Source organism: Capsicum annuum, chromosome 7, assembly GCF_002878395.1.
Source record: "Capsicum annuum cultivar UCD-10X-F1 chromosome 7, UCD10Xv1.1, whole genome shotgun sequence".
NCBI classification, from domain to species: Eukaryota; Viridiplantae; Streptophyta; class Magnoliopsida; order Solanales; family Solanaceae; genus Capsicum; species Capsicum annuum.
In genome coordinates, this window is record NC_061117.1 from 226080655 (window position 1) to 226105845 (window position 25191).

At 44.6% G+C, this 25191-nt stretch overlaps 2 protein-coding genes across 2 annotated transcripts; both read left to right on the forward strand.

Annotated features, from left to right (window-relative positions):
* Positions 1–1626: 1626 nt before the first annotated feature.
* On the forward strand, positions 1627–3214 carry LOC107877439 (stemmadenine O-acetyltransferase-like). The gene has a single exon (XM_016724088.2). The coding sequence runs from the start codon at positions 1661–1663 to the stop codon at positions 2993–2995; it is 1335 nt and encodes a 444-aa protein (XP_016579574.1). The 5' UTR covers positions 1627–1660; the 3' UTR covers positions 2996–3214.
* A 12576-nt stretch (positions 3215–15790) lies between these two features.
* Positions 15791–17340, forward strand: LOC107876947 (stemmadenine O-acetyltransferase-like). The gene has a single exon (XM_016723760.2). It carries the CDS (start codon positions 15793–15795, stop codon positions 17119–17121), a length of 1329 nt encoding a protein of 442 aa, XP_016579246.1. The 5' UTR covers positions 15791–15792; the 3' UTR covers positions 17122–17340.
* The last annotated feature ends 7851 nt before the right edge of the window (positions 17341–25191 follow it).

Genomic DNA, 25191 nt, shown 5'->3' on the forward strand with positions numbered 1-25191 from the left:
CGTTGGGTTATATAGTTAGTAGTTTCGAGTTACGTCAACGGGTATTCCCCACCAGCACGGCTTATAACTAGTCCACATCAACACTTTGTAGTATCTATGTGGGACTTTGTAATGAACCATAACAAAGCACCACGCACCGCATCCGCAGTCCTCGACGGTTGTGCGCTAGCCACTAGCTTATCCAAGGCACGAGCACGAAGGGTAGAAATCTGATACCATTGTTATAATCCAGGGAGAACCACACTCCAAAATCTAACTATTAAGGCGGGAGAGCCCAAGGCTATAAATACCTCCCATTAGCACTTTATAGTACCGATGTGGGACTTTGAAATGAACCATAACAATCCACAATCGATGAACACAAGCAATTTTTGTTGTGTGTCTATGGATATGTCCACATCCGATGAAATTCGATTTTTGCTTGTGTATCTCTAAACACGTCCTATTTTTGCTTGTGTATTTGGGGTACTTATTTTGATATGTTCTTTAATTAGGGATCAAACTTTTGATATGTCTTGTAATTAGGGATCAAACCTTCTATATTTTTGTTGTTTGCCCTTGCTGAACCCCCTTTCATATGATGGGAGTAGTAAGGATAAATTGAAAAGAAAGTTCTCCCTCCCATCTATTCCTAAATATAAGTAGTTCTTTTAGCTTGGGCACACAGTGTGCTGCACACCCATTAAGAAATTATTCATTTTTAGAAGCAAAGGGTACTTTTACTAACTTATCCTTATTCCATCCGTTCATATTTATTTATTAATTATTGATTTGACACGCACCTTAAGAAATAATAAATATATAGAAGTAATTTTACTATACCATCATTTGAATATAATTAATTTAATATTTTGGATAATAGCATTTAATAGTAAAAGTAAAAATAGACAAACAAAGGTAAATCATTCATTGATTTTTCAAACTGAACAAGTATTGTTAGATATCTATTTTTAATATACATACAAATACATATGCTACAAAATGTAATTTGATAAAAGTATTGTTATTTTCTGTAATTTAATATTTAAGTATGCTACTTTATGTATTTTTTTTCTTTTTATTAATAAAGTGAACAAGTAAAAGAAGCCAAAAAAAGAAGAAGAGAGAAATAATGTTGTGAAATTTATTACAAGCAGACCTAATGATGCCTACCAGTTTCAAGTTTGGCCAAGCAGCCAATTTTTATTATAAATAAACCCCCCCCCCCCCCCCCCCAAAAAAAAAATTCCTTTGGCCTAACATGTTGGACCTTTGGCCTGCTCCGTTTCATTTTACTTGATCTTTGTTGATTTAATAGCACAATGCATTTAGGAGTCGTTTGGATGTTGGTCAGAGTTATGCATTATTTAATTATGAACACCTTATTACTAGTGGCGGATCTATCCTTTGCTCCGAACCTCCTTTGACGAAAAATTTTGCTATATATATATGGTTAAAATTATATTTTATGTATATATATATTAGATGTATTGAACCCCCTTCGATTAATTCGTTTGTTCACTTATGAACCCCCTTAACGAAGATCCTGGTTCCGCCGCTGCTTATTACTTGTAGCCGGCAACCAAACGAGGCCTTATTGATCATTCACTATAAAATAAGCACATGCATGCACAAGTAGCTGCAAGGAGAAGTCCTAAATTAACCAACCAAAGAACAAAGGATGGAGCTAATCTCCCAAGAATTCATCAAACCAATTTCTCCAACTCCCAATCACCTCATCAAATCCTTTGAATATTCAATTTGTGATCAGTTTGCTCTGTCAGATCACATCCCTATACTTCTATATTACCCTGCACTATCAGATGATAACCAACAAGAATCAAAGGCTATCAACTCATCCAGATTGAAACGCTTAAAGAAATCTTTGTCTGAAATTCTTGCTCATTATTACCCTTTGGCAGGAAGACTCCGAAGCAATAACTCTACTTGTGTCGACTGCAACGATGAAGGCGTCCCATTTCTCGAGGCATTTCTGCACAATCAACTCTTGGAAGACATTCTCAACAACCCTCATGAGAACTACAAAACTGCAAAATCTTTTGTTCCACCCGCGTCCTTTGAGTCATTTTCATCGAGTTTTTTGCTTCTGGTTCAAGTTACATCCTTTGAATGTGGAGGAACTGTTGTTGGAGTTGCACCCAACCACAAGATATTAGATATGCCTTCTGTAATCACCTTTTTAACTGATTGGGCTACTTTGGCACGCCAAGACGACGATCCCAACAGTAATTTCATGCTCCCGCAACTTGTCCCCCTTGCGAAGTTTTTCCCTCCTAGAGATAATGTACCGTCCGTATCTATTATTGCTGAAGCCTCTTTAACAAAGGAACCATGTCGCATCAATATATATGTTTTCAACCCATCTAGCATAGCAAATCTAAAGATTAAGGCAACTAGTGAGAACATAACTACGCCTTCGCGTGTGGACGCAGTGACAAGTATTGTGTGGAAGTGCTTAACTGCTTACTCCAATAGGCCATCCGTGTTAACATATACGGTGAACTTGAGGAAACGAGTTACTCCTCCAATGCACGCTCATCATATTGGAAACTTTATTGGTTTTGCAGAAGCATCAAAGCAGGGGAGTGAGAAAGATATGGCTGATATGGTGGTTTCATTACGAAAAGGGTTATCCGAGTTGGAGAATAAGTATGTGAAAAGATTGAATGGGAATCAGGATGAGGCCATTGAAAGCATCCAAGAGATGTTAAGAGATCTTATAAGCTTGATAGCGGCTGGCATAAAGAACGATGTGGATCTCTACCACTTCACTAGCTGGTGTGGCTTCCCATTTTATGACGTGGATTTTGGATGGGGGAAGCCAATTTTGTTTAGTTCAATTCCATCAAAATTGAAGAATGTGATGACATTAATTGATACAAAGGATGGTGGAGTGAAAGTTTATATTTGTTTAAGTGAAGAAGACATGAAAATGCTTGAGAAAAATACCGAATTGCTTACTTATGCAACTCTCGAGGCCAGTTTTCCTATTTAGACTCTCGAAGAATACTTGTAGAAAAATGAATAAAAGTGGCAAATAAGGTTCTTGTTTTGTGTTAAGAGGTGCACTATTCAGATCCCTCTTGTTGAATTCCAGGGAATATTATGTTGTTGTTGTTTTGTTAAGAGGGAATCTTCAGTCCCTTTTAAAATGCGATGTTGTTTGAAGTAGTTAAGTTTTAGTTTTTTCTTAACTATAAAAAAATGTTACTTATATTTTAATATTTCTAATTTCAAGAACTGTTTTTGATGAATTATGATAAAGTTCTTCTGAGGTGTTTAATGAATCAATATATATATATTAGGTATATATACATCAAAATGCGAAATCGTTATGGACAAATATATATACACCCACAAATTGAGAGGCAAATTTATTATTGCTAGTCTTAGGGGAGATAAAAAAACACTAGGTTACCTAATATTTGTTTCTACAAACTTATTCTTTCTACTTGTTTTAGTCTTAGTAGACAAAGTTATCTAATACTTGTTGTTGGTGCAAGGTGGCAGATATCTCGTAAAATTAGCGAGGTATGCAAAAGCAGAATGAGACACCATGTTCATAATAATAATAATTAAAGCTGTCAAAATGGGATCTGGGGCCACCCCGGAAACCGTGGTCTATAGCACACCGACTTGGCCCAAAAATGGCCCGTTCGAGCCATTTCGCCTGTTTTACCACCCAAACGGCCCTGCCCACCCCAAATGCCCACACTAGGCAGCTCCCTAGCCTACCTGCGGCAGCCCGGTCGATTTTAGGCCAAAAACACATTCGGCCCTCGGGCCCACCCCAAAAACCATGGGCTATAGCATACCGATTTGACTCGAAAATGGCCCGTTCTCACTGTTTCGCCCGTTTGACCACCCAAATGACCCCGCCCACTCCAAAGGGCTACATTAGGCCGCTCCCCAGACTGTCTGGTGCAACCTGATCAATTTTTGGCCAAAAACACGCTTGATCCTTGGGCCCACTCCGAAAACCGTAGGCTAAGCACATCGATTTGGCCCGAAAATGGCCCGTTTACGTTGTTTCGCCCGTTTGACCACCCAAACTACCCCACTCACCCCAAAGGCCCACACTAGGCCGCTCCCCAGTGTGCCTGGGGAAGCCCGACCGATTTTAGGTCAAAAACACGCCTGGCCCTCGGGCCCACCCCAAAATCGTGGGCTATAGCACACCAATTTGGCTAAAAAATGGCCCGTTCGCGTTGTTTCGCCCGTTTGACTACCCAAACGGCCCCGTCCACCCCAAGGGCCTATACTAGGCCACTCCCCAGCCTGCCTAGGGCAGCCCAGTCGATTTTTCGATCAAAAACACCCCTGAGCCCATGGCCCACCTTGGAAACCGTGGGCTATAAAACACCAATTTAGCCCGAAAATGGCCCGTTTTCGCCTGTTTGACCACCCAAACGGCCCTGCCCACCCCAAAGGCCAACACTAGGCTTCTCTCCATCTTACTTGGGGTAGCCTGATTGATTTTTGGCCAAAAAAATGCCTGGCCCCTAAGCCCACCCCAAAAATCATGGGCTATAATACACGGATTTGGCCTAAAAATGGCCTGTTCACACCGTTTGACCACCCAAACAGCCCTGCCAACACTAGATCGCTCCCTAGCCTACCTGGGGCAGCCCAATCAATTTTTAGCCAAAAACACGCTCGGCCCCCGAGCTCATCCCAAAAACCATAGGCTATAGTATACTGATTTGGCCCGAAAATGGACCGTTTCGCTCGTTTGACCACCCAAATGGCCTCGCCCACCCAAAAGGTACACATTAGGCCGCTCCCCAGCCTGCATGGGGAAACCCGGTTAATTTTTGACCAAAAAAACGCTCGGCCCCCGGCCCCACCCCAAAAATTGTGGGCTATAGCACATCGATTTAAGCCCAAAATGGCTTGTTTGCGCCATTTCGCTCATTTGACCACCAAAATGGCCCCGCCCACTCCAAAGGCCCATACTAGGCCGCTTCCTAGTCTGTCTGGGGCAGTCCGGTCAATTTTTGGCCAAAAATACGCTCGGCCCTCGAGCCCAACCTAAAAACCGTGGGCTATAGCACATTGACTTGACCTGAAAATGTCCCGTTCGTGTCGTTTCGCCAGTTTGACCACCCAAACGGCCTCGCCCAAACCAAAGGACCACACTAGGCAGCTCCCCAGCCTGCCTGGGGTAGCCTGGTCGATTTTTGACTAAAATCACGCCCGGCCCTTGGGGTCACCCCAAAAATCGTGGGTTATAGCACATCGACTTGACTCGAAAATTACCCGTTCTCAATGTTTCGCCCGTTTGACCACCTAAACGGCCACGCCCACCCCAAAGGCACACACTAAGCCGCTCCCCAGCCTGCCTGAGGAAGCACGGTCAATTTTTGGCCAAAAATACCCCTGGCCCCCTGGCCCACCCCAGAAACAGTGGGCTATATCGCATTAATTTAGCTCGAAAATTGGCCGTTTCTGCTGTTTTGCTCGTTTTACCATCCAAATGGGCCCGTCCACCCCAAATGACCATACTAGGCCGCTCCCCAGCCTGCCTGGGGCAGCCTGGCCGATTTTGGTAGTAAAACACGCTGGGCCCTTGGGGCCCACCCCAAAAACCATGGGTTGTAGCATACCGATTTGGCCCAAAAATGGCCCGTTCTCGTCGTTTTTCTCGTTTGACCACCCAAATGGCCCCGCCCACCCTAAAGGCCCACACTAGGCTCCTCCCCAGTCTACCTAGGGTAGCCTAGTTAATTTTTGGCCAAAAAAACGCTCGACCCCCGGGACCACCCCAAAAATCGTGGGCTATAGTACATCGATTTAGCCAGAAAAGCCCATTCGCGTCGTTTGAACACCCAAACGGTTATGCCCACCCCAAAGACCCATACTCGGTCACTCCCCAACCAGCCTGGGGAAGCCCGGTCAATTTTCAACCAAAAATACTCTCGTCCCCTGGGCCCACCCCGGAAACCGTGGGCTATAGCACATCGATTCAGCTTGAAAATGGCCCGTTCGCGCCGTTTCATTCGTTTGACCACTCAAGCGGCCCCGTCCACCCCAAAAGCCCACACTAGGCCGCTCCCCAGCCTGCCTGGGGCAGCCCGATCAATTTTCGATCAAAAACACGCCCAACCCCTGGGCCTACCCCAGAAACCGTAGGCTATACACACCAATTTGGCCAAAAATAAGCTTGGCCCAAGGACCACCCTAAAAATCCTAGGCTATAGCGCACCGATTTGGCCCAAAAATGGCCCGTTCGCACCGTTTCTCCCGGTTAACCACCCAAATAGCCTATTCCACCCCAAGGGCCGACACTAGGCTGCTCCTCAGCTTTCCAGTGATAGCTCAGGCGATTTTAAACAAAAAACACGTTTGGCCCCTAGGCCCACCCTTAAAATCGTGGGCTATAGCACACCGATTTGGCCCAAAAATGACCCATTCGCACTTTGACCACCCAAATAGCTTATCCCACCCCAAAGGCCCACACTAGGTCCCTCTTCAGCCTGCCTGGGGCAGCTCGATCGATTTTCGATCGTAAACACGCTTATCCCCTAAGCCCAACTCAAAACCATAGGCTATAACACACCGTTTTAGCCGAAAAATAGCCAGTTTATGTCATTCGCCCATATGACCACCCAAATAGCCTATCCCACCCCAATGGCCCACATTAGGCCGCTCCCCATCCTGCCTGTGGTACCCCGATGGATTTTCGACAAAAGCACGCTCGACTTTGAGCCCACCCCTAGAACTGTGGGCTCTAACACATCGATTTATCACAAAAATGGCCCGTTCGCGCCGTTTCGTCCATTTGACCACCCAAATAGCCTATCCCACCCCAAGGTCCCACAATAGGCCCGCTCCTCAGCCTACCTGTGGCAGTCTGGCCAATTTTTTACCAAAAATATGCTCGGGTCCACCGCAAATATCGTGGTCTACAGCACACAAATTTGGCCAAAAAATGGCACGATCATGCTGTTTCGCCTGTTTTACCATGTAAAGAGCCTATCCCACCCCAAGGGACCCACACTAGGTCTCTCCCCAGCCTGCTTGAGGCAGCCCGATTGGTTTTTTTGCAAAAAACAAGCCCGGCCCCCAGTCCCACCCTTAAAACCGTGAGCTACAACACATTAATTTGGCATGAAAATGGCCCATTTACACCGTTTCGCCCGTTTGACCACCCAAATAGCCTATCCCACCCCAAGGGCCCATACTAGGTCGCTCTCCAGTCTGTCCAATACAACCCAGTCAATTTTTGGCATTAAAGACGCTCGTCCCCCGAGCCCACCCCAAAACCCGAGGGCTATAGCACTCCGATTTGTCCCGAAAATGCCGCGTTCATGCCGTTTTGCCCGTTTGACCACCCAAATAGCCTATCCCACCCTAAGGGCCCACATCAGGTCATTCCAAGCCTGCCTGGGAAAGCCCGATCAATTTTCAGCCAAAAGACGCCTATCCCTCGGGTCCACCCCAAAAACCATGGTCTATAGCACATTGATTTGTCCTAAAAATAGCCCATTCGCGCTGTTTCATCTGATTGACCACCTAAATAACCTATCTCACCGCAAGGGCCCATACTAGTTCGCTCCCCAGCCTGTCTGGTGTAGTCCGATCGATTTTTGGCACTAAACACGCCCGACCCCCGAGCTCACCCCAAAAATCGTGGGCTATTGCACACTGATTTGGACTGAAAATGACCTGTTTGCGCCATTTCGCCCGTTTGACCACCCAAATTACCTATCCCACGTCAAAGGCCCATACTAGGCTGTTCCCCAGCCTACCTGGGGCAACCCGATTAATTTTCAGGAATAAACATACCTGGTCCCCGGGCTCACCTCAAAAGTCGTAGGCTATAACACACTGATTTGGCCAGAAAATGGCCCGTTCGCACCATTTCAAATATTTAACCACCCAAATAGCCTTTCCCACACCAAATTAGCGAGGTATGCAAAAGCAGAATCAAACACCATGTTCATAATAATAATAATTAAAGCTGTCAAAATGGGCTCCGGGCCTATCCCAGAAACCGTGGGCTATAGCACACCGACTTGGCCCAAAAATGGCCCGTTTGCATCGTTTCGCCTGTTTTACCACCTAAGCGGACCCGCTCACCCCAAATGCCCACACTAGGTCGCTCCTTAGCCTGCCTGGGGCAGCCCGGCTGATTTTAGGCCAAAAAAACATTTGGCCCTCGGGCCCACCCTAAAATTGTGGGCTATAGCACATCGATTTGGCTTGAAAATGGCCTGTTCGTGCCGTTTCGCCCGTTTGACAATCCAAATGGCCCCGCCTACTCCAAAAAGGTACATTAGGCCACTCCCCAGCCTTCTGGTGCAACCTGATCAATTTTTAGCCAAAAACACGCTTGATCCCCGGGCCCACCTTGAAAACCGTATGCTATAGCACTCCGATTTGGCTCGAAAATGGCCCGTTCGTGTCGTTTTGCCCTTTCGACCACCTAAACGGCCTCGCCCACCCCAAAGGTTCACACTAGGCCACTCCCCATCCTGCCTGGGGCAGCCCGATCAATTTTTGATCAAAAACACCCCTGAACCCCTGGCCAACCTTGGAAATCATGGGCTATAAAATACTAATTTGGCCCGAAAATGGCCCTTCGCACCGTTTAGCCCGTTTGACCACACAAACGGCCCCGCCCATCCCAAAGGCCTACACTAGGCTGCTCTCCAGCCTGCCTGGGGCAGCCCAATTGATTTTTGGCCAAAAACACGCCCGGCCCCTAGGCCCACCCCAAAAATCGTGGGCTATAGCACACCGATTTTGCTCAAAAATGGCCCGTTCGTGCCGTTTGACCCCCCAAATGGCCCTGCCCATACTAGATCGTTCCCCAGCCTTCCTGGGGCAGCCCAATCAATTTTCAGCCAAAAATACGCTCGGCCCCCAAGCCTACCCCAAAAACCGTGGTCTATAACATACCGATTTAGCCCGAAAATAGAGTATTTCGCTCCCTTGACCACCCAAACGGCCTCGCCCACCCCAAAGACCCACATTAGGCCGCTCCCCAGCCTGCATGGGGCATCCCGATCAATTTTTGGCAAAAAAAATGCTCGGCCCCCGAGCCTACCCCAAAAACTGTGGGCTATAGCACACCGATTGATACAGGACAAACAAGAGAACACAAAACAACTCCAAAACAGTCCACTAATCTTAAGGATTTGAGGACCCTTTTGAAGACCACTCTCGAATTCGCTGTCAATAACATAATAACAAGATAAAGAGGTGTGTTTTCAACACCAAAACAACCACAATATAAGATGAACAAGATGAAAACAATGGTTACAAAGTTCGGATTCAACAAGTCACAAAAACACAACAAAAACGTGAAGAACAATATGACAACAAAAACAACCAGATTTGGATTCCGCAATAACAAAATACAAAAGGATAGTAACTTGACATACAATATTCACAAATCTAAGAACCCTAACAATGAGAAAGGACCCTAAGTCAAATGAATAGCATCACCAAGTTCTTACTTGGACCAAGAGGGACTCATGAACCTCAAGACCTAAGTTTCCAAGCAAACAAACAACAAAAGTGATTCCACCCTCTTGTTGTTACCTAGTTTCAAGTTTCAGATTTGCCTCAAGGAAAGAGGACTTTGTCTTTCTATGTTATACAATATTCATATTTAGCAAAAGTCCCCTAACAAATAACCTAAAAGGTTCCTTATATAGTAGTTTACAAATAAGGTGTGAAATGTCCAAAATGACCCCTTAGTCTCAAGTCTCAAGTCTCAAGTGGGTGCCCTTGGAGAACAAGAATACATCCTCATGACATGAGGGTTAGGGTTAGAAAAATACACATATCAATATGCCATGACGAGGTGGAACAAACTTGAAGTACATCCATGGATCCTTTTGTGTTGAACATAAAAAACTTAGTACAAATGGCACAAAGGAAGTGGTCACCACCAACAAAAAGAGATAAGGAAGAACCTTGTCTTCCTTCCTTAGCACCCATAATCAAACATTGCTTGTCGTCTTGACCAAGCATTAAGTGGAGAGTGTCCAGATTTCCACATTCCAATAGGGTGCCGGGATCAAATGGAAAAATTAGACAAGGACCTAAGCCGAGGCTAGCCCTTCCTTCCCCTACAATGTCACTCCCACATTCACACGCAAAAATATTTTTATACACATGATCTCTATGAACGAAACTAATTACAATGCTTTTACCACACAAGATGTTCAAAGAGTCATGTGCATTATCAAGATCAATTTTATAGTCACCATCACTAACTTGAGAATTTTTAAGCATACTATTCACATGCCCAAGTAGTGAACTACTTTTAAGAGTAAATTGATCATCATGAACACCAAGAGTACTACCAAGGGCACTCATTTCCAAGACTACACATTCCTTGCCCATAAGAGTACTCTCATCTTCCAAGAAGAGATTTTCATCTTTAGGAGAAATGTTATCACAACATAGTGGGTTAACATATCAGATATAGCCTCCAAGGCAAGCTATACCATTATTTTCACCACTAGGTCCATTAGGAGTTTTTATATCATCTTCAAACAAGACATTAAACCGAAAGAGATCATGATCTATCTCGCGAACAGATTTGGAACTAGCAAGTACTTCACTCTTTATAAGTTCACTATCAAGTACCAAAGATGTTTGAATCTCTTTTTTTACCTTGGTGTGGGTTGGGGCAGCGCACCTCTTCCTTCGGGAAGTTCTCGATGCAAGGTGCTTGGATAATTGGATTTTGTGGGTAGAGTTTGGGTAGCAATTGACATATATTTCAATGTGCCGTTTCATATCTTCAATAGTGTCATTGATATGATTACATGTGGCATTGAAATTATGGGCAGCCATTGTACCTAACAAAAAGACACAACAAACAAAGAAAACAAACAAACTTGTTAGATAAAAAATGCCTCACCACACTCTCACTCTCGGTTTTACCTCACACTTGGTTTCACAAGTATTGAAAGCCGGCTTGTACTTCACGAGTGATTGAGGTTCGAGTCTACTCTTGCCCGGAATAGATTTTTATTTGAGTTGACTCAGAGAAAATTTGTTTACGGATTGGAACCAACAAGATACAACGAATTCACGAAAGAGAAAAGCACACAAAGAACGTTAACACGAACAAATGGAGACAAACTAATTTACAATCTAGTAGGAGTTTACTAGTTTGTCAATTAGCGTTCATACCAATCAAAACAAAACTACGGAATAATAAAAAGAAACTAAGAAAATCTAAAATTTGAGCCAAAATTGTTGCGTGAACAGTAACAAGGATGACATGGCAGCACGTAATTGGTTGCGGTTTCTAACAATTTTTGTTGTCCAATTTCAAGTCTTGGTCAATTTACAATTTAGGAAGTGATGGAACTTGTTTTAAGGAGGGAAATTCAAACAAGTCTTGGTGCCTTTCCAAATTCAAGTTTTTAAGACTTGACTTTTATAGTACTTTTCCTTAAAACATGGACCCTTGTTTCATGGAAAAGTGGTTGAGAAGTGATGTAAAGTCTTTAGTGTGTAGGAAAAGTCTTTGAGTCACAAGTACTACACCTTGAAACTTGGATCTATGTCTTGCAAGACTACACAATACACACTCTTTTTTCTTCAACTTCTAAGATCAACAACCACTTTTTTTTTCAACAATATATGGAGATGGTGAAGAACACCAAGAACACAATCTTTGAGTTTTGAAGTTCTAGGGTTCAAGTTGGACCTCCCAAACAACAACAACAACTTTCCAAGCTTAAATTCCACAACACAATCTCCATAATACACTTTCAAAACTTGAACCAACAACACATCACACGTTCAAGTCTTGAACCCGCAACAACAATACTAACATCAATCGGCCAAGTTCAAGTTCACAATAACAACATCAACAACGAAGGCTCAAATCAAGATATAGACTCAAAGTGTTAGTGAAGAACAATACTAACACTAGAAACACTTAAGACAAGTAAAACTCTCGGCCAAGATACAACAAGAACACAATTTTCGACCAAGAACACAAAGTGGACAGATTGCTATTCTCTGGAAATTTCAGTTTTTAGTTTTTTTTTTTTAATATTCTAACAAGCAAGCACAAGATTGATCTTGTAGGAACAAGATCAAGCCATGCTCTGATACCAAATGATACGGGACAAACTAGAGAACACAAAACAACTCCAAAACAGTCCACTAATCTTAAGGATTTGAGGACCCTTTTGAAGACCACTCTCGGATTCGCTATCAACAACACAATAACAAGATAAAGAGGTGTGTTTTCAACACCAAAATAGCCACAATATAAGATGAACAAGATGAACATAATGGTTACAAAATTCGGATTCAACAAGTCACAAAAACACAACAAAAATGTGATGAACAATATGACAACAAAAACAACCAGATTTGGATTCCGCAATAACAAGATACAAAAGGATAGAAACTTGATATTCAATATTCACAAATCTAAGAACCCTAACAATGAGAAAGGACGCTAAGACAAATGAATAGCAATATACAGTTCTTACTTGGACCAAGAGGGACTCATGAACCTTAAGACCTAAGTTTCCAAGCAAACAAACAACAAAAGTGATTCCACCCTCTTGTTGTTACCTAGTTCCATGTTTCAGATTTGCCTCAAGGAAAGAGGACTTTGTCTTTCTATGTTATACAATATTCATATTCAGCAAAAGTCCCCTAACAAATGACCTAAAAGGTTCGTTATATAGTAGTTTACAAACAAGGTGTGAAATGTCCAAAATGACCCCTTAGTCTCAAGTCTCAAGTGGGTGCCCTTGGAGAGCATTATATGGACGGTTCTGGACCTTTTTTAAGTCCTCATTTGCACTTCACTTTTACACACCAAGTCTCAGGTTCAATACATCTCACAAACATGCATCCTCGTGGTCGTACCCGTATCATCGATTTAGCCCAAAAATAGCCTGTTTGCACCGTTCGGTCGTTTGACCACCAAAATGGGCCCGTCCACTCTAAAGGCCCATATTAGGCCATTCCCTAGCCTGTCTGGGGCAGTCTAGTCAATTTTTGGCCAAAAATATGCTCGGCCCCCGAGCCCAACCCAAAAACCGTGGGCTATAGCACATTGATTTGACCCGAAAATGGTCCGTTCATGTCGTTTTGCCCGTTTGACCACCCAAACGCCCCCGTCCACCCCAAAGGCCTATACTAGGCTGCTTCCCAGCTTGCCTGGGGTAGCCCGGTTAATTTTCGGCCAAAAATACGCCCGACCCCCGAGGCCACCCTAGAAACTGTGGGCTATATCACACCGACTTGACCCAAAAATGGCCCGTTCTTGCCGTTTCGCCCATTTGACCACCCAAACGGCCACGCCCACCCCAAAGGCCCACACTAGGCCGCTCCTCAGCTTGCCTGAGGCAGCACGATCGATTTTTGGCCAAAATACGCTCGCCCCCCTAGCCCACCCCAAAAATCGTGGGTTATACTGCATCGATTTAGCCTAAAAATGGCCCGTTCGCGTTGTTTCATCCGTTTTACCATCCAAATGGGCCTTCCCACCCCAAATGACCACACTAGGCCGCTCCCCAGCCTGCCTGGGGCAGCCTGGCCGATTTTAGGTAAAAAAACACGCTCAACCCTTGAGTCCCATCCCAGAAACCGTGGGCTGTAGCACATCAATTTGGCCTGAAAAATGGCCCGTTCGCACCATTTTGCTCGTTTGACCACCCAAATAGCCCCGCCCACCCCAAAGGCCCACACTAGGCTCCTCCCCAGTCTACCTGGGGTAGCCCGGTCAATTTTCGAGCAAAAATACGCATGGCCCCTGGGATCACCTCAAAAATCGTGGGCTATAGTACATTGATTTGGCTCGAAAAACCCATTCGCATCGTTTGACCACCCAAACGGCTATGCCCACCCCAAAGGCCCATACTCGACCGTTCCCCAGCCTGTCTGGGGCAGCCCGGTCAATTTTCAATCAAAAATACGCTCGTTCCCTGGGCCTACCCCAGAAATCGTGGGCTATAGCACACCGATTTAGTTCGAAAATGACTCGTTCCCGCCGTTTAGATCATTTGACTACCCAAGCGGCCCCACCCACCCCGAAAGCCCACACTAGGCCGCTCCCCAGCCTGCCTGGGCAGCCCGATCAATTTTTGATCAAAAACATGCCCAACCCCTGGGCCCACCCCGAAAACCGTAGGCTATACACATCGATTTGGCCAATAAATGACCCGTTCACTTCGTTTTGCCCGTTTGACAACCCAAACGGCCCCGCCCACCTCAAAGGCCCACACTAGGCCGCTCCCCAGCCTACCTGGGGCAGCCCTGTCGATTTTCGGCCAAAAAATGCCCGACCCTCGAGCCTTCCTCGAAAATGAATCTTAGCGGTCAAATCCAACAGATTAGGCCCACTGATATTTTCTGGATGATTGAGTTAAGAGGTCTTTTTATATGTCAATCGTGATATCTTTTCATTCTTATGTCTTTATACACAATTTGGACTTACCTAAATTTTTCATCATATCATTTGCTCAGAAAACTTATCCTCTAATTTTAATATCTAGAAATAGAATTGCATACCAAATCTTGAAAGTTGAACATTATTAGAGTAGGAGTAGACATTGTTAGAGTAGGAGTAGAGTTTGTAATAAATATTTTCTCCAGTTTCATGCTTTTGTATTATCCCATTCTTAATTTTTTCTTCATTTGTAAACAACCACTAGACACGTTGAAAGAGAAATATATTTGTTTATTGAGAAAATTCGACAAAGAAAACTGAGGAAGAGGTATATTTGTTTGCGTATGTTTTGTAGGTTGGATCATCGGAGGGTTAAATTAGGGTTATTTTTAAAAAATGGGTCATTTAGCTCTTCAAAACCTAGCATTAAGGGTGTTACGATATTTGGGTTTTTCTTTTAAAAAAATGGTACATGTGAAAAGCTTCTTAACAGCGAGGATCAATTTGTCCCCAATGTATGACTACATGTATATTTAGTCAATTTTCTAAAGTAGAGGGTAAATTTGGCCCGAAAATATGACAACGAAGATAAATTTAACGTCAAAATATGATAAAAGATATATTTAATCAATTTTATAAAGTAAAGGAAAAAATTTGACTCTCTCCCTAAGTCTTATAATAATAATTTTAAAAGAAGTATGTTAGGGATAATGCTGATATGTACCTTCCATTATCGGATATTACTATTGTGATTTGAGGAATATTAGTATAAGCTAAAAGAGGAATTATAACTACACTTTTACCTTGTTAGCAAAATTTCTATTCTGTCCTTATAATTTCCTCTCTCATTTGCCTTATTATTATTATTATTTGAAAAACCTAAGAAATAGCCCAAAAAAAAAAAAACGAAAGAAATAATGTTGTGAAATTTGTTACAAGCAGACCTAATGATGCCTAGCAGTTTCAAGTTTGGCCAAGCAGCCAATTTTTATCATAAATAACATTCCAACCATAAAATTCCTTCGGCCTAACACGTTGAGCTTTGCCGCCTCCGTTTCATTTTACTTGATTTTTATTAATTTGATACTCTTTTAAAGTTTTATTACGATTCCGTTTTATTAAATTATCTTTTGACTCAACTTTATTACACTGAATTATTGACTTTTTGTGGACGATTAGATCCTTCTTGTATCTGTCTGGCTGTCGTATCAAATAGCACATGCATTTAGGAGTCATTCGAATGCTTGCCCAAGTTGTGCAATATTTATTTATGAACAACTTATTACTTCTAACAGGCAACCGAACGAGGCCTTACTGATCATTCACTATAAAATAAGAACATGCATGCACAAATAGCTGCAAGGAGAAGTAGTAAATTAACCAACCAAGGAACAAATTAAAGGATGGAGCTAATTTCCCAAGAATTCATCAAACCTGTTTCTCCAACTCCCAATCACCTCAAATCCTTTGAATATTCAATTTGTGATCAGTTTGCTCTGTCAAATCACATCCCTATACTTCTATATTACCCTGCACTATCAGATGATAACATACAAGAATCAAAGGCTATCAACTCATCCAGATTGAAACGCTTAAAGAAATCTTTGTCCGAAATTCTTGCTCATTATTACCCTTTGGCAGGAAGACTCCGAAGCAATAACTCTACTTCTGTCGATTGCAACGATGAAGGCGTCCCATTTATCGAGGCATTTATGCACAATCGACGCTTGGAAGACATTCTCAACAACCCTGATGAGAACTACAATACTGCAAAATCTTTCCTTCCACTCACCTTTGAGTCATTTCCACCAAGTTTTTTGCTTCTTGTTCAAGTTACCTCCTTCGAATGCGGTGGAATTGTTGTTGGAGTTTCAGTCACCCACAAGATACTAGATATGTCTTCTGTAATCACCTTTTTAACTGATTGGGCTACTTTGGCACGCCAAGATGACGATCCCAATACTAATTTCATGCACCCACAACTTGTCCCCCTTGCGAAGTTTTTCCCACCTAGAAATAATGTACCGTCCGTATCTATTATTGCTGAAGCCTCTTTAACAAAGGAGCCATGTCGCATCAATATATATGTTTTTAACCCATCTAGCATAGCAAATCTAAAGATTAAGGCAACTAGTGAGAACATAACTACACCTTCGCGTGTGGACGTAGTGACAAGTATTATGTGGAAGTGCTTAACTGCTTACTCCAATAGGTCATCTGTGTTAACATATAACGTCAACTTGAGAAAACGAGTTAGTCCTCCAATGCATGCTCATCATATTGGAAACTTTATTGGTTTCGCAGTAGCCTCAAAGCAGAGGAGTGAGAAAGATATGGCTGATATTGTGATTTCATTACGAAAAGGGTTATTTGAGTTGGAGAATAAGTATGTGAAAAGATTGAACGGGAATCAGGATGAGGCCATCGATATCATCCTAGAGATGTTAAGAGATTATTTAAGCTCGATGGCGGCTAGCATAAATGATGATGTGGATCTCTACCAACTCACTAGCTGGTGTGGTTTCTCATTTTATGATGTGGATTTTGGATGGGGGAAGCCTATTTTGTTCAGTTCAATTCCAGCAAAATGCAAGAATATATTAGCACTAATTGATACAAAGGATGGTGGAGTGAAAGTTTATATTTGTTTAAGTGAAGAAGACATGAAAATGCTTGAGAAAAATACCGAGTTGCTTACTTATGCAACTCTCGAGGCCAGTCTTCCTATTTAGACTCTCGAAGAATACTTGTAGAAAAATGAATAAAAGTGTCAAATAAGGTTCTTGTTTTGTGTTAAGAGGTGCACTATTCAGATCCCTCTTGTTGAATTCCAGGGAATATTATGTTGTTGTTGTTTTGTTAAGAGGGAATCTTCAGTCCCTTTTAAAATGCGATGTTGTTTGAAGTAGTTAAGTTTTAGTTTTTTCTTAACTATAAAAAAATGTTACTTATATTTTAATATTTCTAATTTCAAGAACTGTTTCTGATGAATTCTGATAAAGCTCTTCTGAGGTGTTTAATGAATCAACATATATACATCTAAATGTGAAATCGTCATGGATGAGATATATACACACACAAATTGAGAGTCAAACTTATTGCTAGTCTTAGGGGAGTTAAAAAAACACTGGGTTACCTAATACTTATTGCTACAAACTTATTCTTCCTACTTGTTTTAGTCTTGCGGATAAAGTTACTCCAATAGGTCATTTGTATTAACATATAACGTCAACTTGAGGAAACGAGTTAGTCCTTCAATGCACGCTCATCATATTGAAACTTTATTAGTTTCACAGTAGCATCAAAGCAGAAGTGTGAGAAAGATATGGCTGATATTGTGGTTTCATTACGAAAAGGGTTATTCGAGTTGGAGAATAAGTATGTGAAAAGATTGAACAAGAATCAGGATGAGGCCGTCGAAAACATCTTGGAGATATTAAGAGATCATGTAGGCTTGATCGCCGCTAGCATAAATGATGATGTGGATCTCTACCAATTCACTAGGGGGTGTGGTTTCTCATTTTATGAAGTGGATTTTGGATGGGGGAAGCCAATTTTGTTTAGTTCGATTCCACCAAAATGAACTAAACGGTTCCAGGGGAGTGCCCAGGGTCCGGACATGAAATAGGCTAAAAATCGATCGAGGCGTGCCATGGAGGCTGGGGAGCCTAGTGTGGTCCTTTTGGGTAGGAGGGGTCATTCGGGTGGTCAAACGGGCGAAACAGTTCAAATGGGGCATTTTCAGGCCAAATCAGTGTGCTATAGCCCACGATTTCGAGGGTGTACCCGGGGTCCGTGCGTGAAATAGGCCAAAATTCCACCGAGGAGTGCCAGGGAGACTGGGGAGTGTCCTATTATGGTCCGTATGGATGGGCGGGGACATTTGGGTGGTCAAACGAGCAAAATGGTGCAAACAGGGCATTTTCAGACCAAATCGATGTGCTATAGCCCACGTTTCCAGGGGTGTGTCCGAGGTTCGAGTGTGAAATGGGCCAAAAATCGATCGAGGCATGCCAGGGAGGCTGAGGAGCTTCCTAGTATTGTTCATTTTGATGGGTGGGGCCATTTGAGTGGTTAAACGAGAGAAACGGTGTAAACAAAGAATTTTTTAGCCAAATTAGTGTGCTATAGCCCATGGTACTGGGGGCGTGCTCGGGGTTCGGGCGTGAAATAGGACAAAAATCGACCAAGGCGTGCCAGGGGGCTGGGGAGCGGCTTAGTGTGGTCCTTTTGGGTGGGCGGGGCCATTTGGGTGGTCAAACGGGCAAAACAGTGCAGATGGGGCATTTTTGGGCCAAATCGGTGTGCTATATCTAATGGATCCGGGGGTGTGCGAACCGGCAGTTTTTGGCCAAATTCGTTAGGGTGGGCGGGGCCATTTAACCCCCCAAATAGCCCATCCCACCCTAAGGTCCCACACTAGGACGCTTCCCAGCCTGCCTAGGGTAGGTTGATCAATTTTAGGCCAAAAACACGCTCGGCCCCTGGGCCCACTCTAAAAATCATTGGCTATAACACACCGATTTGGCCCAAAAATAGCTCGTTCGTACCGTTTCGCCCATTTGACCACCCAAATAACCTATCCTACCCCAAGGGCCCACCATAGGCCGCTCCCTTGCCTGCCTGGGGCGGCTCTGTAGTTTTTTGGCAAAAAACACACCCGGCCCCGGGGCCGCCCCGAAAACCATGGGCTTTAGTTTATTAGTATTAGTACATCATTGAATATACAATTCAAAAAATTATTTCACATCATATTCTTTCATTTTTTTTTTCAAACAAAAAGTTAAAATACGAAACAATAGCACATCGATTTGGCCCGAAAATGGCTTGTTCGCGCCGTTTTACCCATTTGACCACCCAAATAGCCTATCCTACCCCAAGGGCCCACACTAGGCCACTCCCCAGCCTGCTTGGGGTATCTCGATAGATTTTCGACAAAAACCACTCCCGTACCTGGACGACCCTGAAAATCATGGGCTATAGCACACCGATTTGGCCCGAAAATGGCCCAATCATGCCATTTCGCCCGTTTGACGACCTTAATAGCCAATTCCACCCCAAGGCCGCACACTAAATCGCTCCCCGACCAGCCTGGGGAAGCTCGGTTGATTTTTGACCAAAAACAAGCCCGTCCCTTGGGCTCACCCCAAAAATCGTGGGCTATAACACACTGATTTGGCCCGAAAATAGGCCATTCGTGTCGTTTCGCCTGTTTGAACACCCAAATAGCCTATCCCATCCCAAGGGCCTACATTAGGCCACTCCCCAGCCTACCTGGGGTAGCTCAGTCGATTTTTATTCAAAAATAAGCTTGGCCTAGGGCCCACCCCAAAAATTGTAGGCTATAACACACCGTTTTGGCCCAAAAATGGCCCGTTCGCACTATTTCTCCTGGTTGACAATCCAAATAGCCTATTCCACCCCAAGGGCCGACACTAGGCTGCTCCCCAGCCTGCCAGTGATAGCTAGGGCGATTTTAAACAAAAAACACATCTGGCCCCCGGGCCCACCCTTAAAACCGTGGGCTATAGCACACCGATTTTACCCAAAAATAACCCATTCGCGCTTTGACCACCCAAATAGCCTATCCCACCCTAACGTACCACACTAGGTCGCTCTTCAGGCTACCTGGGAAATCTCGATCGATTTTTTATTGTAAAGACGCTCAGCCCCTGAGCCCAACTCAAAACCGTGGGTTATAGCACATCATTTTGGCCAAAAATGGCCAGTTCGTGCGGTTCTCCCGTATGACCACCCAAATAGCCTATCCCACCCCAAGGGCCCCACACTAGGGCGCTTACCATCCTGTCTGTGGTAGCCCGGTCGATCTTCGACAAAAAACACGGTTCGCACCGAGCCCACCCCAAAAATCGTGGGCTGTAACACACTGATTTATCCCAAAAATGGCCCGTTCATGCCGGTTTGCCCATTTGACCACCCAAATAGCCTATCCCAGCCCAAGGTCCCACAATAGGCCCGCTCCCCAGCCTTTTTGTGGCAGCTCGGTCAATTTTTGACCAAAAATACACCCGGGTCCACCTAAAAATCGTGGTCTAGAGCACACAGATTTGGCCCAAGAATGGCACGTTCATCCTGTTTCGCCTGTTTTACTATGCGAATAGCCTATCCCACCCCAAGGGCCCACACTAGGTCGCTCCCCAACATGCCTAAGGCAGCCCGATCAATTTTTGGCCAAAAACAGGCCCGGCCCCCAGGCCCACCCCTAAAACCATGGGCTATAGCACATTGATTTGGCACGAAAATGGCCCATTTATGCCGTTTCACCCATTTGACCACCTCAAATAGCCTATCCCACCCCAAGGGCCTATACTAGGTCATTCCCCAGTCTGTCTAATGCAGCCCGATTGATTTTTGGCATTAAACATGCCCGGCCCCCGAGCTCACCCCAAAACCCGAGGGCTATAGTACTCTGATTTATTCCAAAAATGCCCCGTTCGCACCGTTTCCCCCTTTTGACCACCCAAATAGCCTATCCCACCCCAAGGGCCCACACGAGGTCGTTCCCAGCCTGCCTGAGGAAGCTCGATCAATTTTCTGCCAAAACAAGCCTATCCCTCGGGCCCACCCCCAAAACCATGGTCTATAGCACAATGATTTGTCCTAAAAATAGCCTATTCGCGCTGTTTCACCCGATTGACCACCCAAATAACCTATCTCACCCACGAGCCCACACTAGTCCACTCTTCAACCTGTTTGGTGCAGTCCGATCAATTTTTGGCATTAAACACGCCCGGCCTCCGAGCCTACCCTAAAAATCGTGGGCTATTGCACACTGATTTGGACCAAAATTGGCCCATTTACGCCATTTTGCCCGTTTGACCACCCAAATAACCTATCCCACATTAAAGGCCCATACTAGGCTGCTCCCCAGCCTACCTGGGGCAGCCCGATTAATTTTTGGCGAAAAACATGCCTGGTCCCCAGGCTCACCTCGAAAACCTTGGGCGATAGCACACCGATTTGGCCAGAAAATGACCCATTCACACCGTTTTGAATGTTTGACAACCCAAATAGCCTATCCCACCCCAAGGGCCCACACTAGGTCGCTCCCCAGCTGTCTGGTGCAGTCCGGTTGATTTTTGGCATTAAACATGCCCGACCCCCCGAGCCAACCCAAAAAATTGTAGGCTATTACACACTAATTTGGATCGAAAATGGCGCGTTCTCGCTGTTTCACCCCTTTGACAACCCAAATAACCCATCCCACATCAAGGGCCCATACCAGGCTGCTTTCCAGCCTACCTAGGGTAGCCCGATTAATTTTCGACAAAAAACATGCCCGGCCCCCAGGACTACCCCAAAAATCGTGGGCTATAGAACACTGATTTGACCAGAAAATAGCCCGTTCACACCGTTTCGAACGTTTGACCACTGAAATAACCTATCCTACCCTAAGGCCCCACACTAGGTCGTTTCCCAGCCTGCCTAGGAAAGTTTGGTTGATTTTTGTCCAAACACACGCTCGGCCCCTAGGATCACTCCAAAAATCGTGGGCTATAGCACATCGACTTGGCTTAAAAATAGCTCGTTCATGCCGTTTCGCCTATTTGACCATCCAAATAGCCTATCCCACCCCAAGGGTCCACACTAGGACGCTCCCCAGCTTTCCTAGGGCAGCCCGATCAATTTTTTGTCGAAAACACGCCCGGCCCCTAGGTTCACCCCAAAAATTGTGGGCTATTGCATACCATTTTGGCCCAAAAATAGCCTGTTCGTGCCGTTTATCCTGTTTGACCACCCAAATAGCCTATCCCACCCCAAGGGCCTACACTAGGCTGCTCCCCAGTCTTCCTGGGGTAGCCTGATTAATTTTTGGCCAAAAACACTTTTGGCCTCTGGCCCACCCAATAAATTATGGGTTGTAGCACACCGATTTATCCTAAAAATGACCCATTCACGCCGTTTCGCCTGTTTAACCACCCAAATAGCCTATCCCACCATAAGGACCCACTCTAGTTCGTTCCCCAGCCTGACTGGGTAGCTCAGTCGATTTTTGATCAAAAATACACCCGGTACCTAGGCCCACTCCATAGACTGTGGATTATAGCACATCGATTTGGCCCGAAAATGGCCCTTTCACGCCATTTTGACCGTTTGACCATTCAAATAGCCTATCCCACCCTAAGGGCCCATACTAGGCTGCTCACCAACCTGTCTTGGGCAGCCCGGTCAATTTTTGCCAAAAATATGCTCGGCCCTTGGGCCCTTCCTGAAAATTATGGGCTATTGCACTCCGATTTAGCCTGAAAATGGCCCATTCATGCTGTTTCACCCGTTTGATCACACAAATAGCCTATCCTACCCTAAGGGCCCATACTAAGCCGCTCCCCAACCTGCCAGAGGCAGCCTGGTCAATTTTTGGCCAAAAATACGCCCGGCCCTCGTGCCCACACCAAAAATCGTGGGCTATAGCACACCGATTTGGACCAAAAATGGCTCATTCGCTCCATTTTGCCCGTTTGACCACCCAACTAACCTATCCCACCCCAAGGGCCGACACTAAGTCGCTCCCCAGCTTGTCTAAGGCAGCCTGATCGATTTTTTTAAGTAAAAACACACCCGAACCGTGGGTTATAACATATCGATTTGGCCTGAAAATGGCCTGTTCGCGCCGTTTTGCCCGTTTGACCATCCAAATAGCCTATCCCACTCTAAGGGCCCCACTAGGTCGCTCCCCAGCCTGCCTGGGGCAGTCCAGTTAATTTTCGGCCAAATACATGCCCGGCCCCCAGGCCCACCCCAAAAATCGTGTGTTATGGCACACCAACTTGGCCCAAAAATGGCACGTTCCCGCCGTTTGACCACTCAAATAGCCAATCCCACCCTAAAGGCCTTCACTAGGCCACTCCCCAGCCTGCTTGGGGCAGCCCAATTAATTTTTGTCAAAATCACGTCCGACCCCCTGGCCCACCCCAAAAACCGTGGGTAATATAGCACACCGATTTGGCTAAAAAATTGCGCGTTCATACCGTTTTGCAGATTTGACCACCCAAATAGCCTATCTCGCCCAAGGGCCCACACTAGGCCACTACCTAGCCTACCTGGGTAATCCCGGTTGATTTTCCGAACAAAACATGCCTGGACCTCAAGCCCACCCTAAAAACCATGAGTTATAGCACACCAATTCGACCCAAAATAGCCCGTTTGCACCGTTTCGCCCATTTGACCACCCAAATAACATTTCCTACCCCAAGGGCCCATACTAGGTCACTCCCCAGCCTGCCTGGGGCAGCCTGATTGATTTTTGGCATCAAACACGTCGTTCCCCTAGTCCTACCCCATAAACTGTAGGCTATAGCACACCGTTTTTGCCCGAAAATACCCTGTTCACGCCGTTTCGCATGTTTGATCACTTAAATAGCCTATCTTACCCCATGGGCCCATACTAGACTGATCCCTAGCCTGCCTAGGGCAGCCCGATTTATTCTTGACAAAACACACATCCGAACTCAAGGCACACCCCAAAATCTGTAGGCTATGGCATTCCAATTTGGCCCAAAAATGGCTCCATTCATACCGTTTTGCCCTTTTGATCACCTAAATAGCCTACCCACCGTAAGGGCCCATAATAGGCCACTCTCTAGCATGTCTGGGGCAACCCAATTGATTTTTGGCCAAAAACTCACTCGTCCCACAAGTTCACCCCAAAAATTGTGGGCTATACACATTGATTTGGCCCGAAGATGGCCCGTTCGTGCCGTTTCATCCTTTTGACCACCCAAATAGCATATCCCTCCACAAGGGCCCATACTAGATCGCTCCTAACATGTCTGGGGCAGCCCGATCGATTTTTGCTAAAAACACGCTCAGCCCCCAAGCCCACCCCAAAAATTGTGGGTTATATAGCACACAAATTTGGCCCAAAATGGCTTGTTTCCCCCGTTTCGCCCGTTTGACCACCCAAATAGCCTATCCCACCCCAAAGGCACAAACTTAGCCGCTCCCCAACCTGCCTTGGCAGCCCGATTGATTTTTGGCCAAAAATACGTCGACTCCTTGGCCCACCCCAAAAACCGTGGGCTATAGCGCACCAATTTTGCCTAAAAATGGTACGTTCACACCGTTTCGACCGTTTGACCACCCAAATAGACTATCCCACCATAACGGACTATACTAGGCCGCTCCCCAGCCTTTCTGGGGCAGCCCGATCGATTTTTGACCAAAAACACACCCGTCCTATGGGCCCATCCCAAAAATCATGGGTTATAGCGCACCAATTCAGTAATATATAAATATACATCGGGAACCATCATGCTTCCCATCTATCAAAATCAACCACGTTGTGGATTTCTTTCACACTCGAGTTCAAAACAACTCCATTAAGACCAAAAGGTCAAATCATTCAAAATATCTCAAATATTCAACATCAACGTGCTTATAACACACACTTTCTAAAAAAACACAATTTCCAATGGGGATTCACGACACAAATATCAAAATCATGATAAATATCGTTCAATATTCATGCTTTATATCTCCACACATGTAAATTCATCTTTCAAAATCATAAACATCAAGATTTCATAATAATCATCATAAGATATGGGTTCATGCTTCAAATTCGTAAAAATCAAATAAAAAATCATGCCTTTGTAAAGAAAATTACTTTTGGGCACAAGAACGAAAGAGAGTTCTTGTTGAAAAACCCCACATACTTTGAATGATGAACTTTAGATCGATACTCATTTTTGAGATGTTAATCGTTCCTTTGAATGATGGTTATTGGAGTTCTTGAACTAGGAACTTGAAATCTTGAATAAATTTGCAGAATTAATGGTGAA

Bases quoted from the DNA above. Each gene is read 5' to 3' on its own strand.
- LOC107877439 (XM_016724088.2), top strand. From the start codon at position 1,661: ATGGAGCTAATCTCCCAAGAATTCATCAAACCAATTTCTCCAACTCCC.
- LOC107876947 (XM_016723760.2), top strand. From the start codon at position 15,793: ATGGAGCTAATTTCCCAAGAATTCATCAAACCTGTTTCTCCAACTCCC.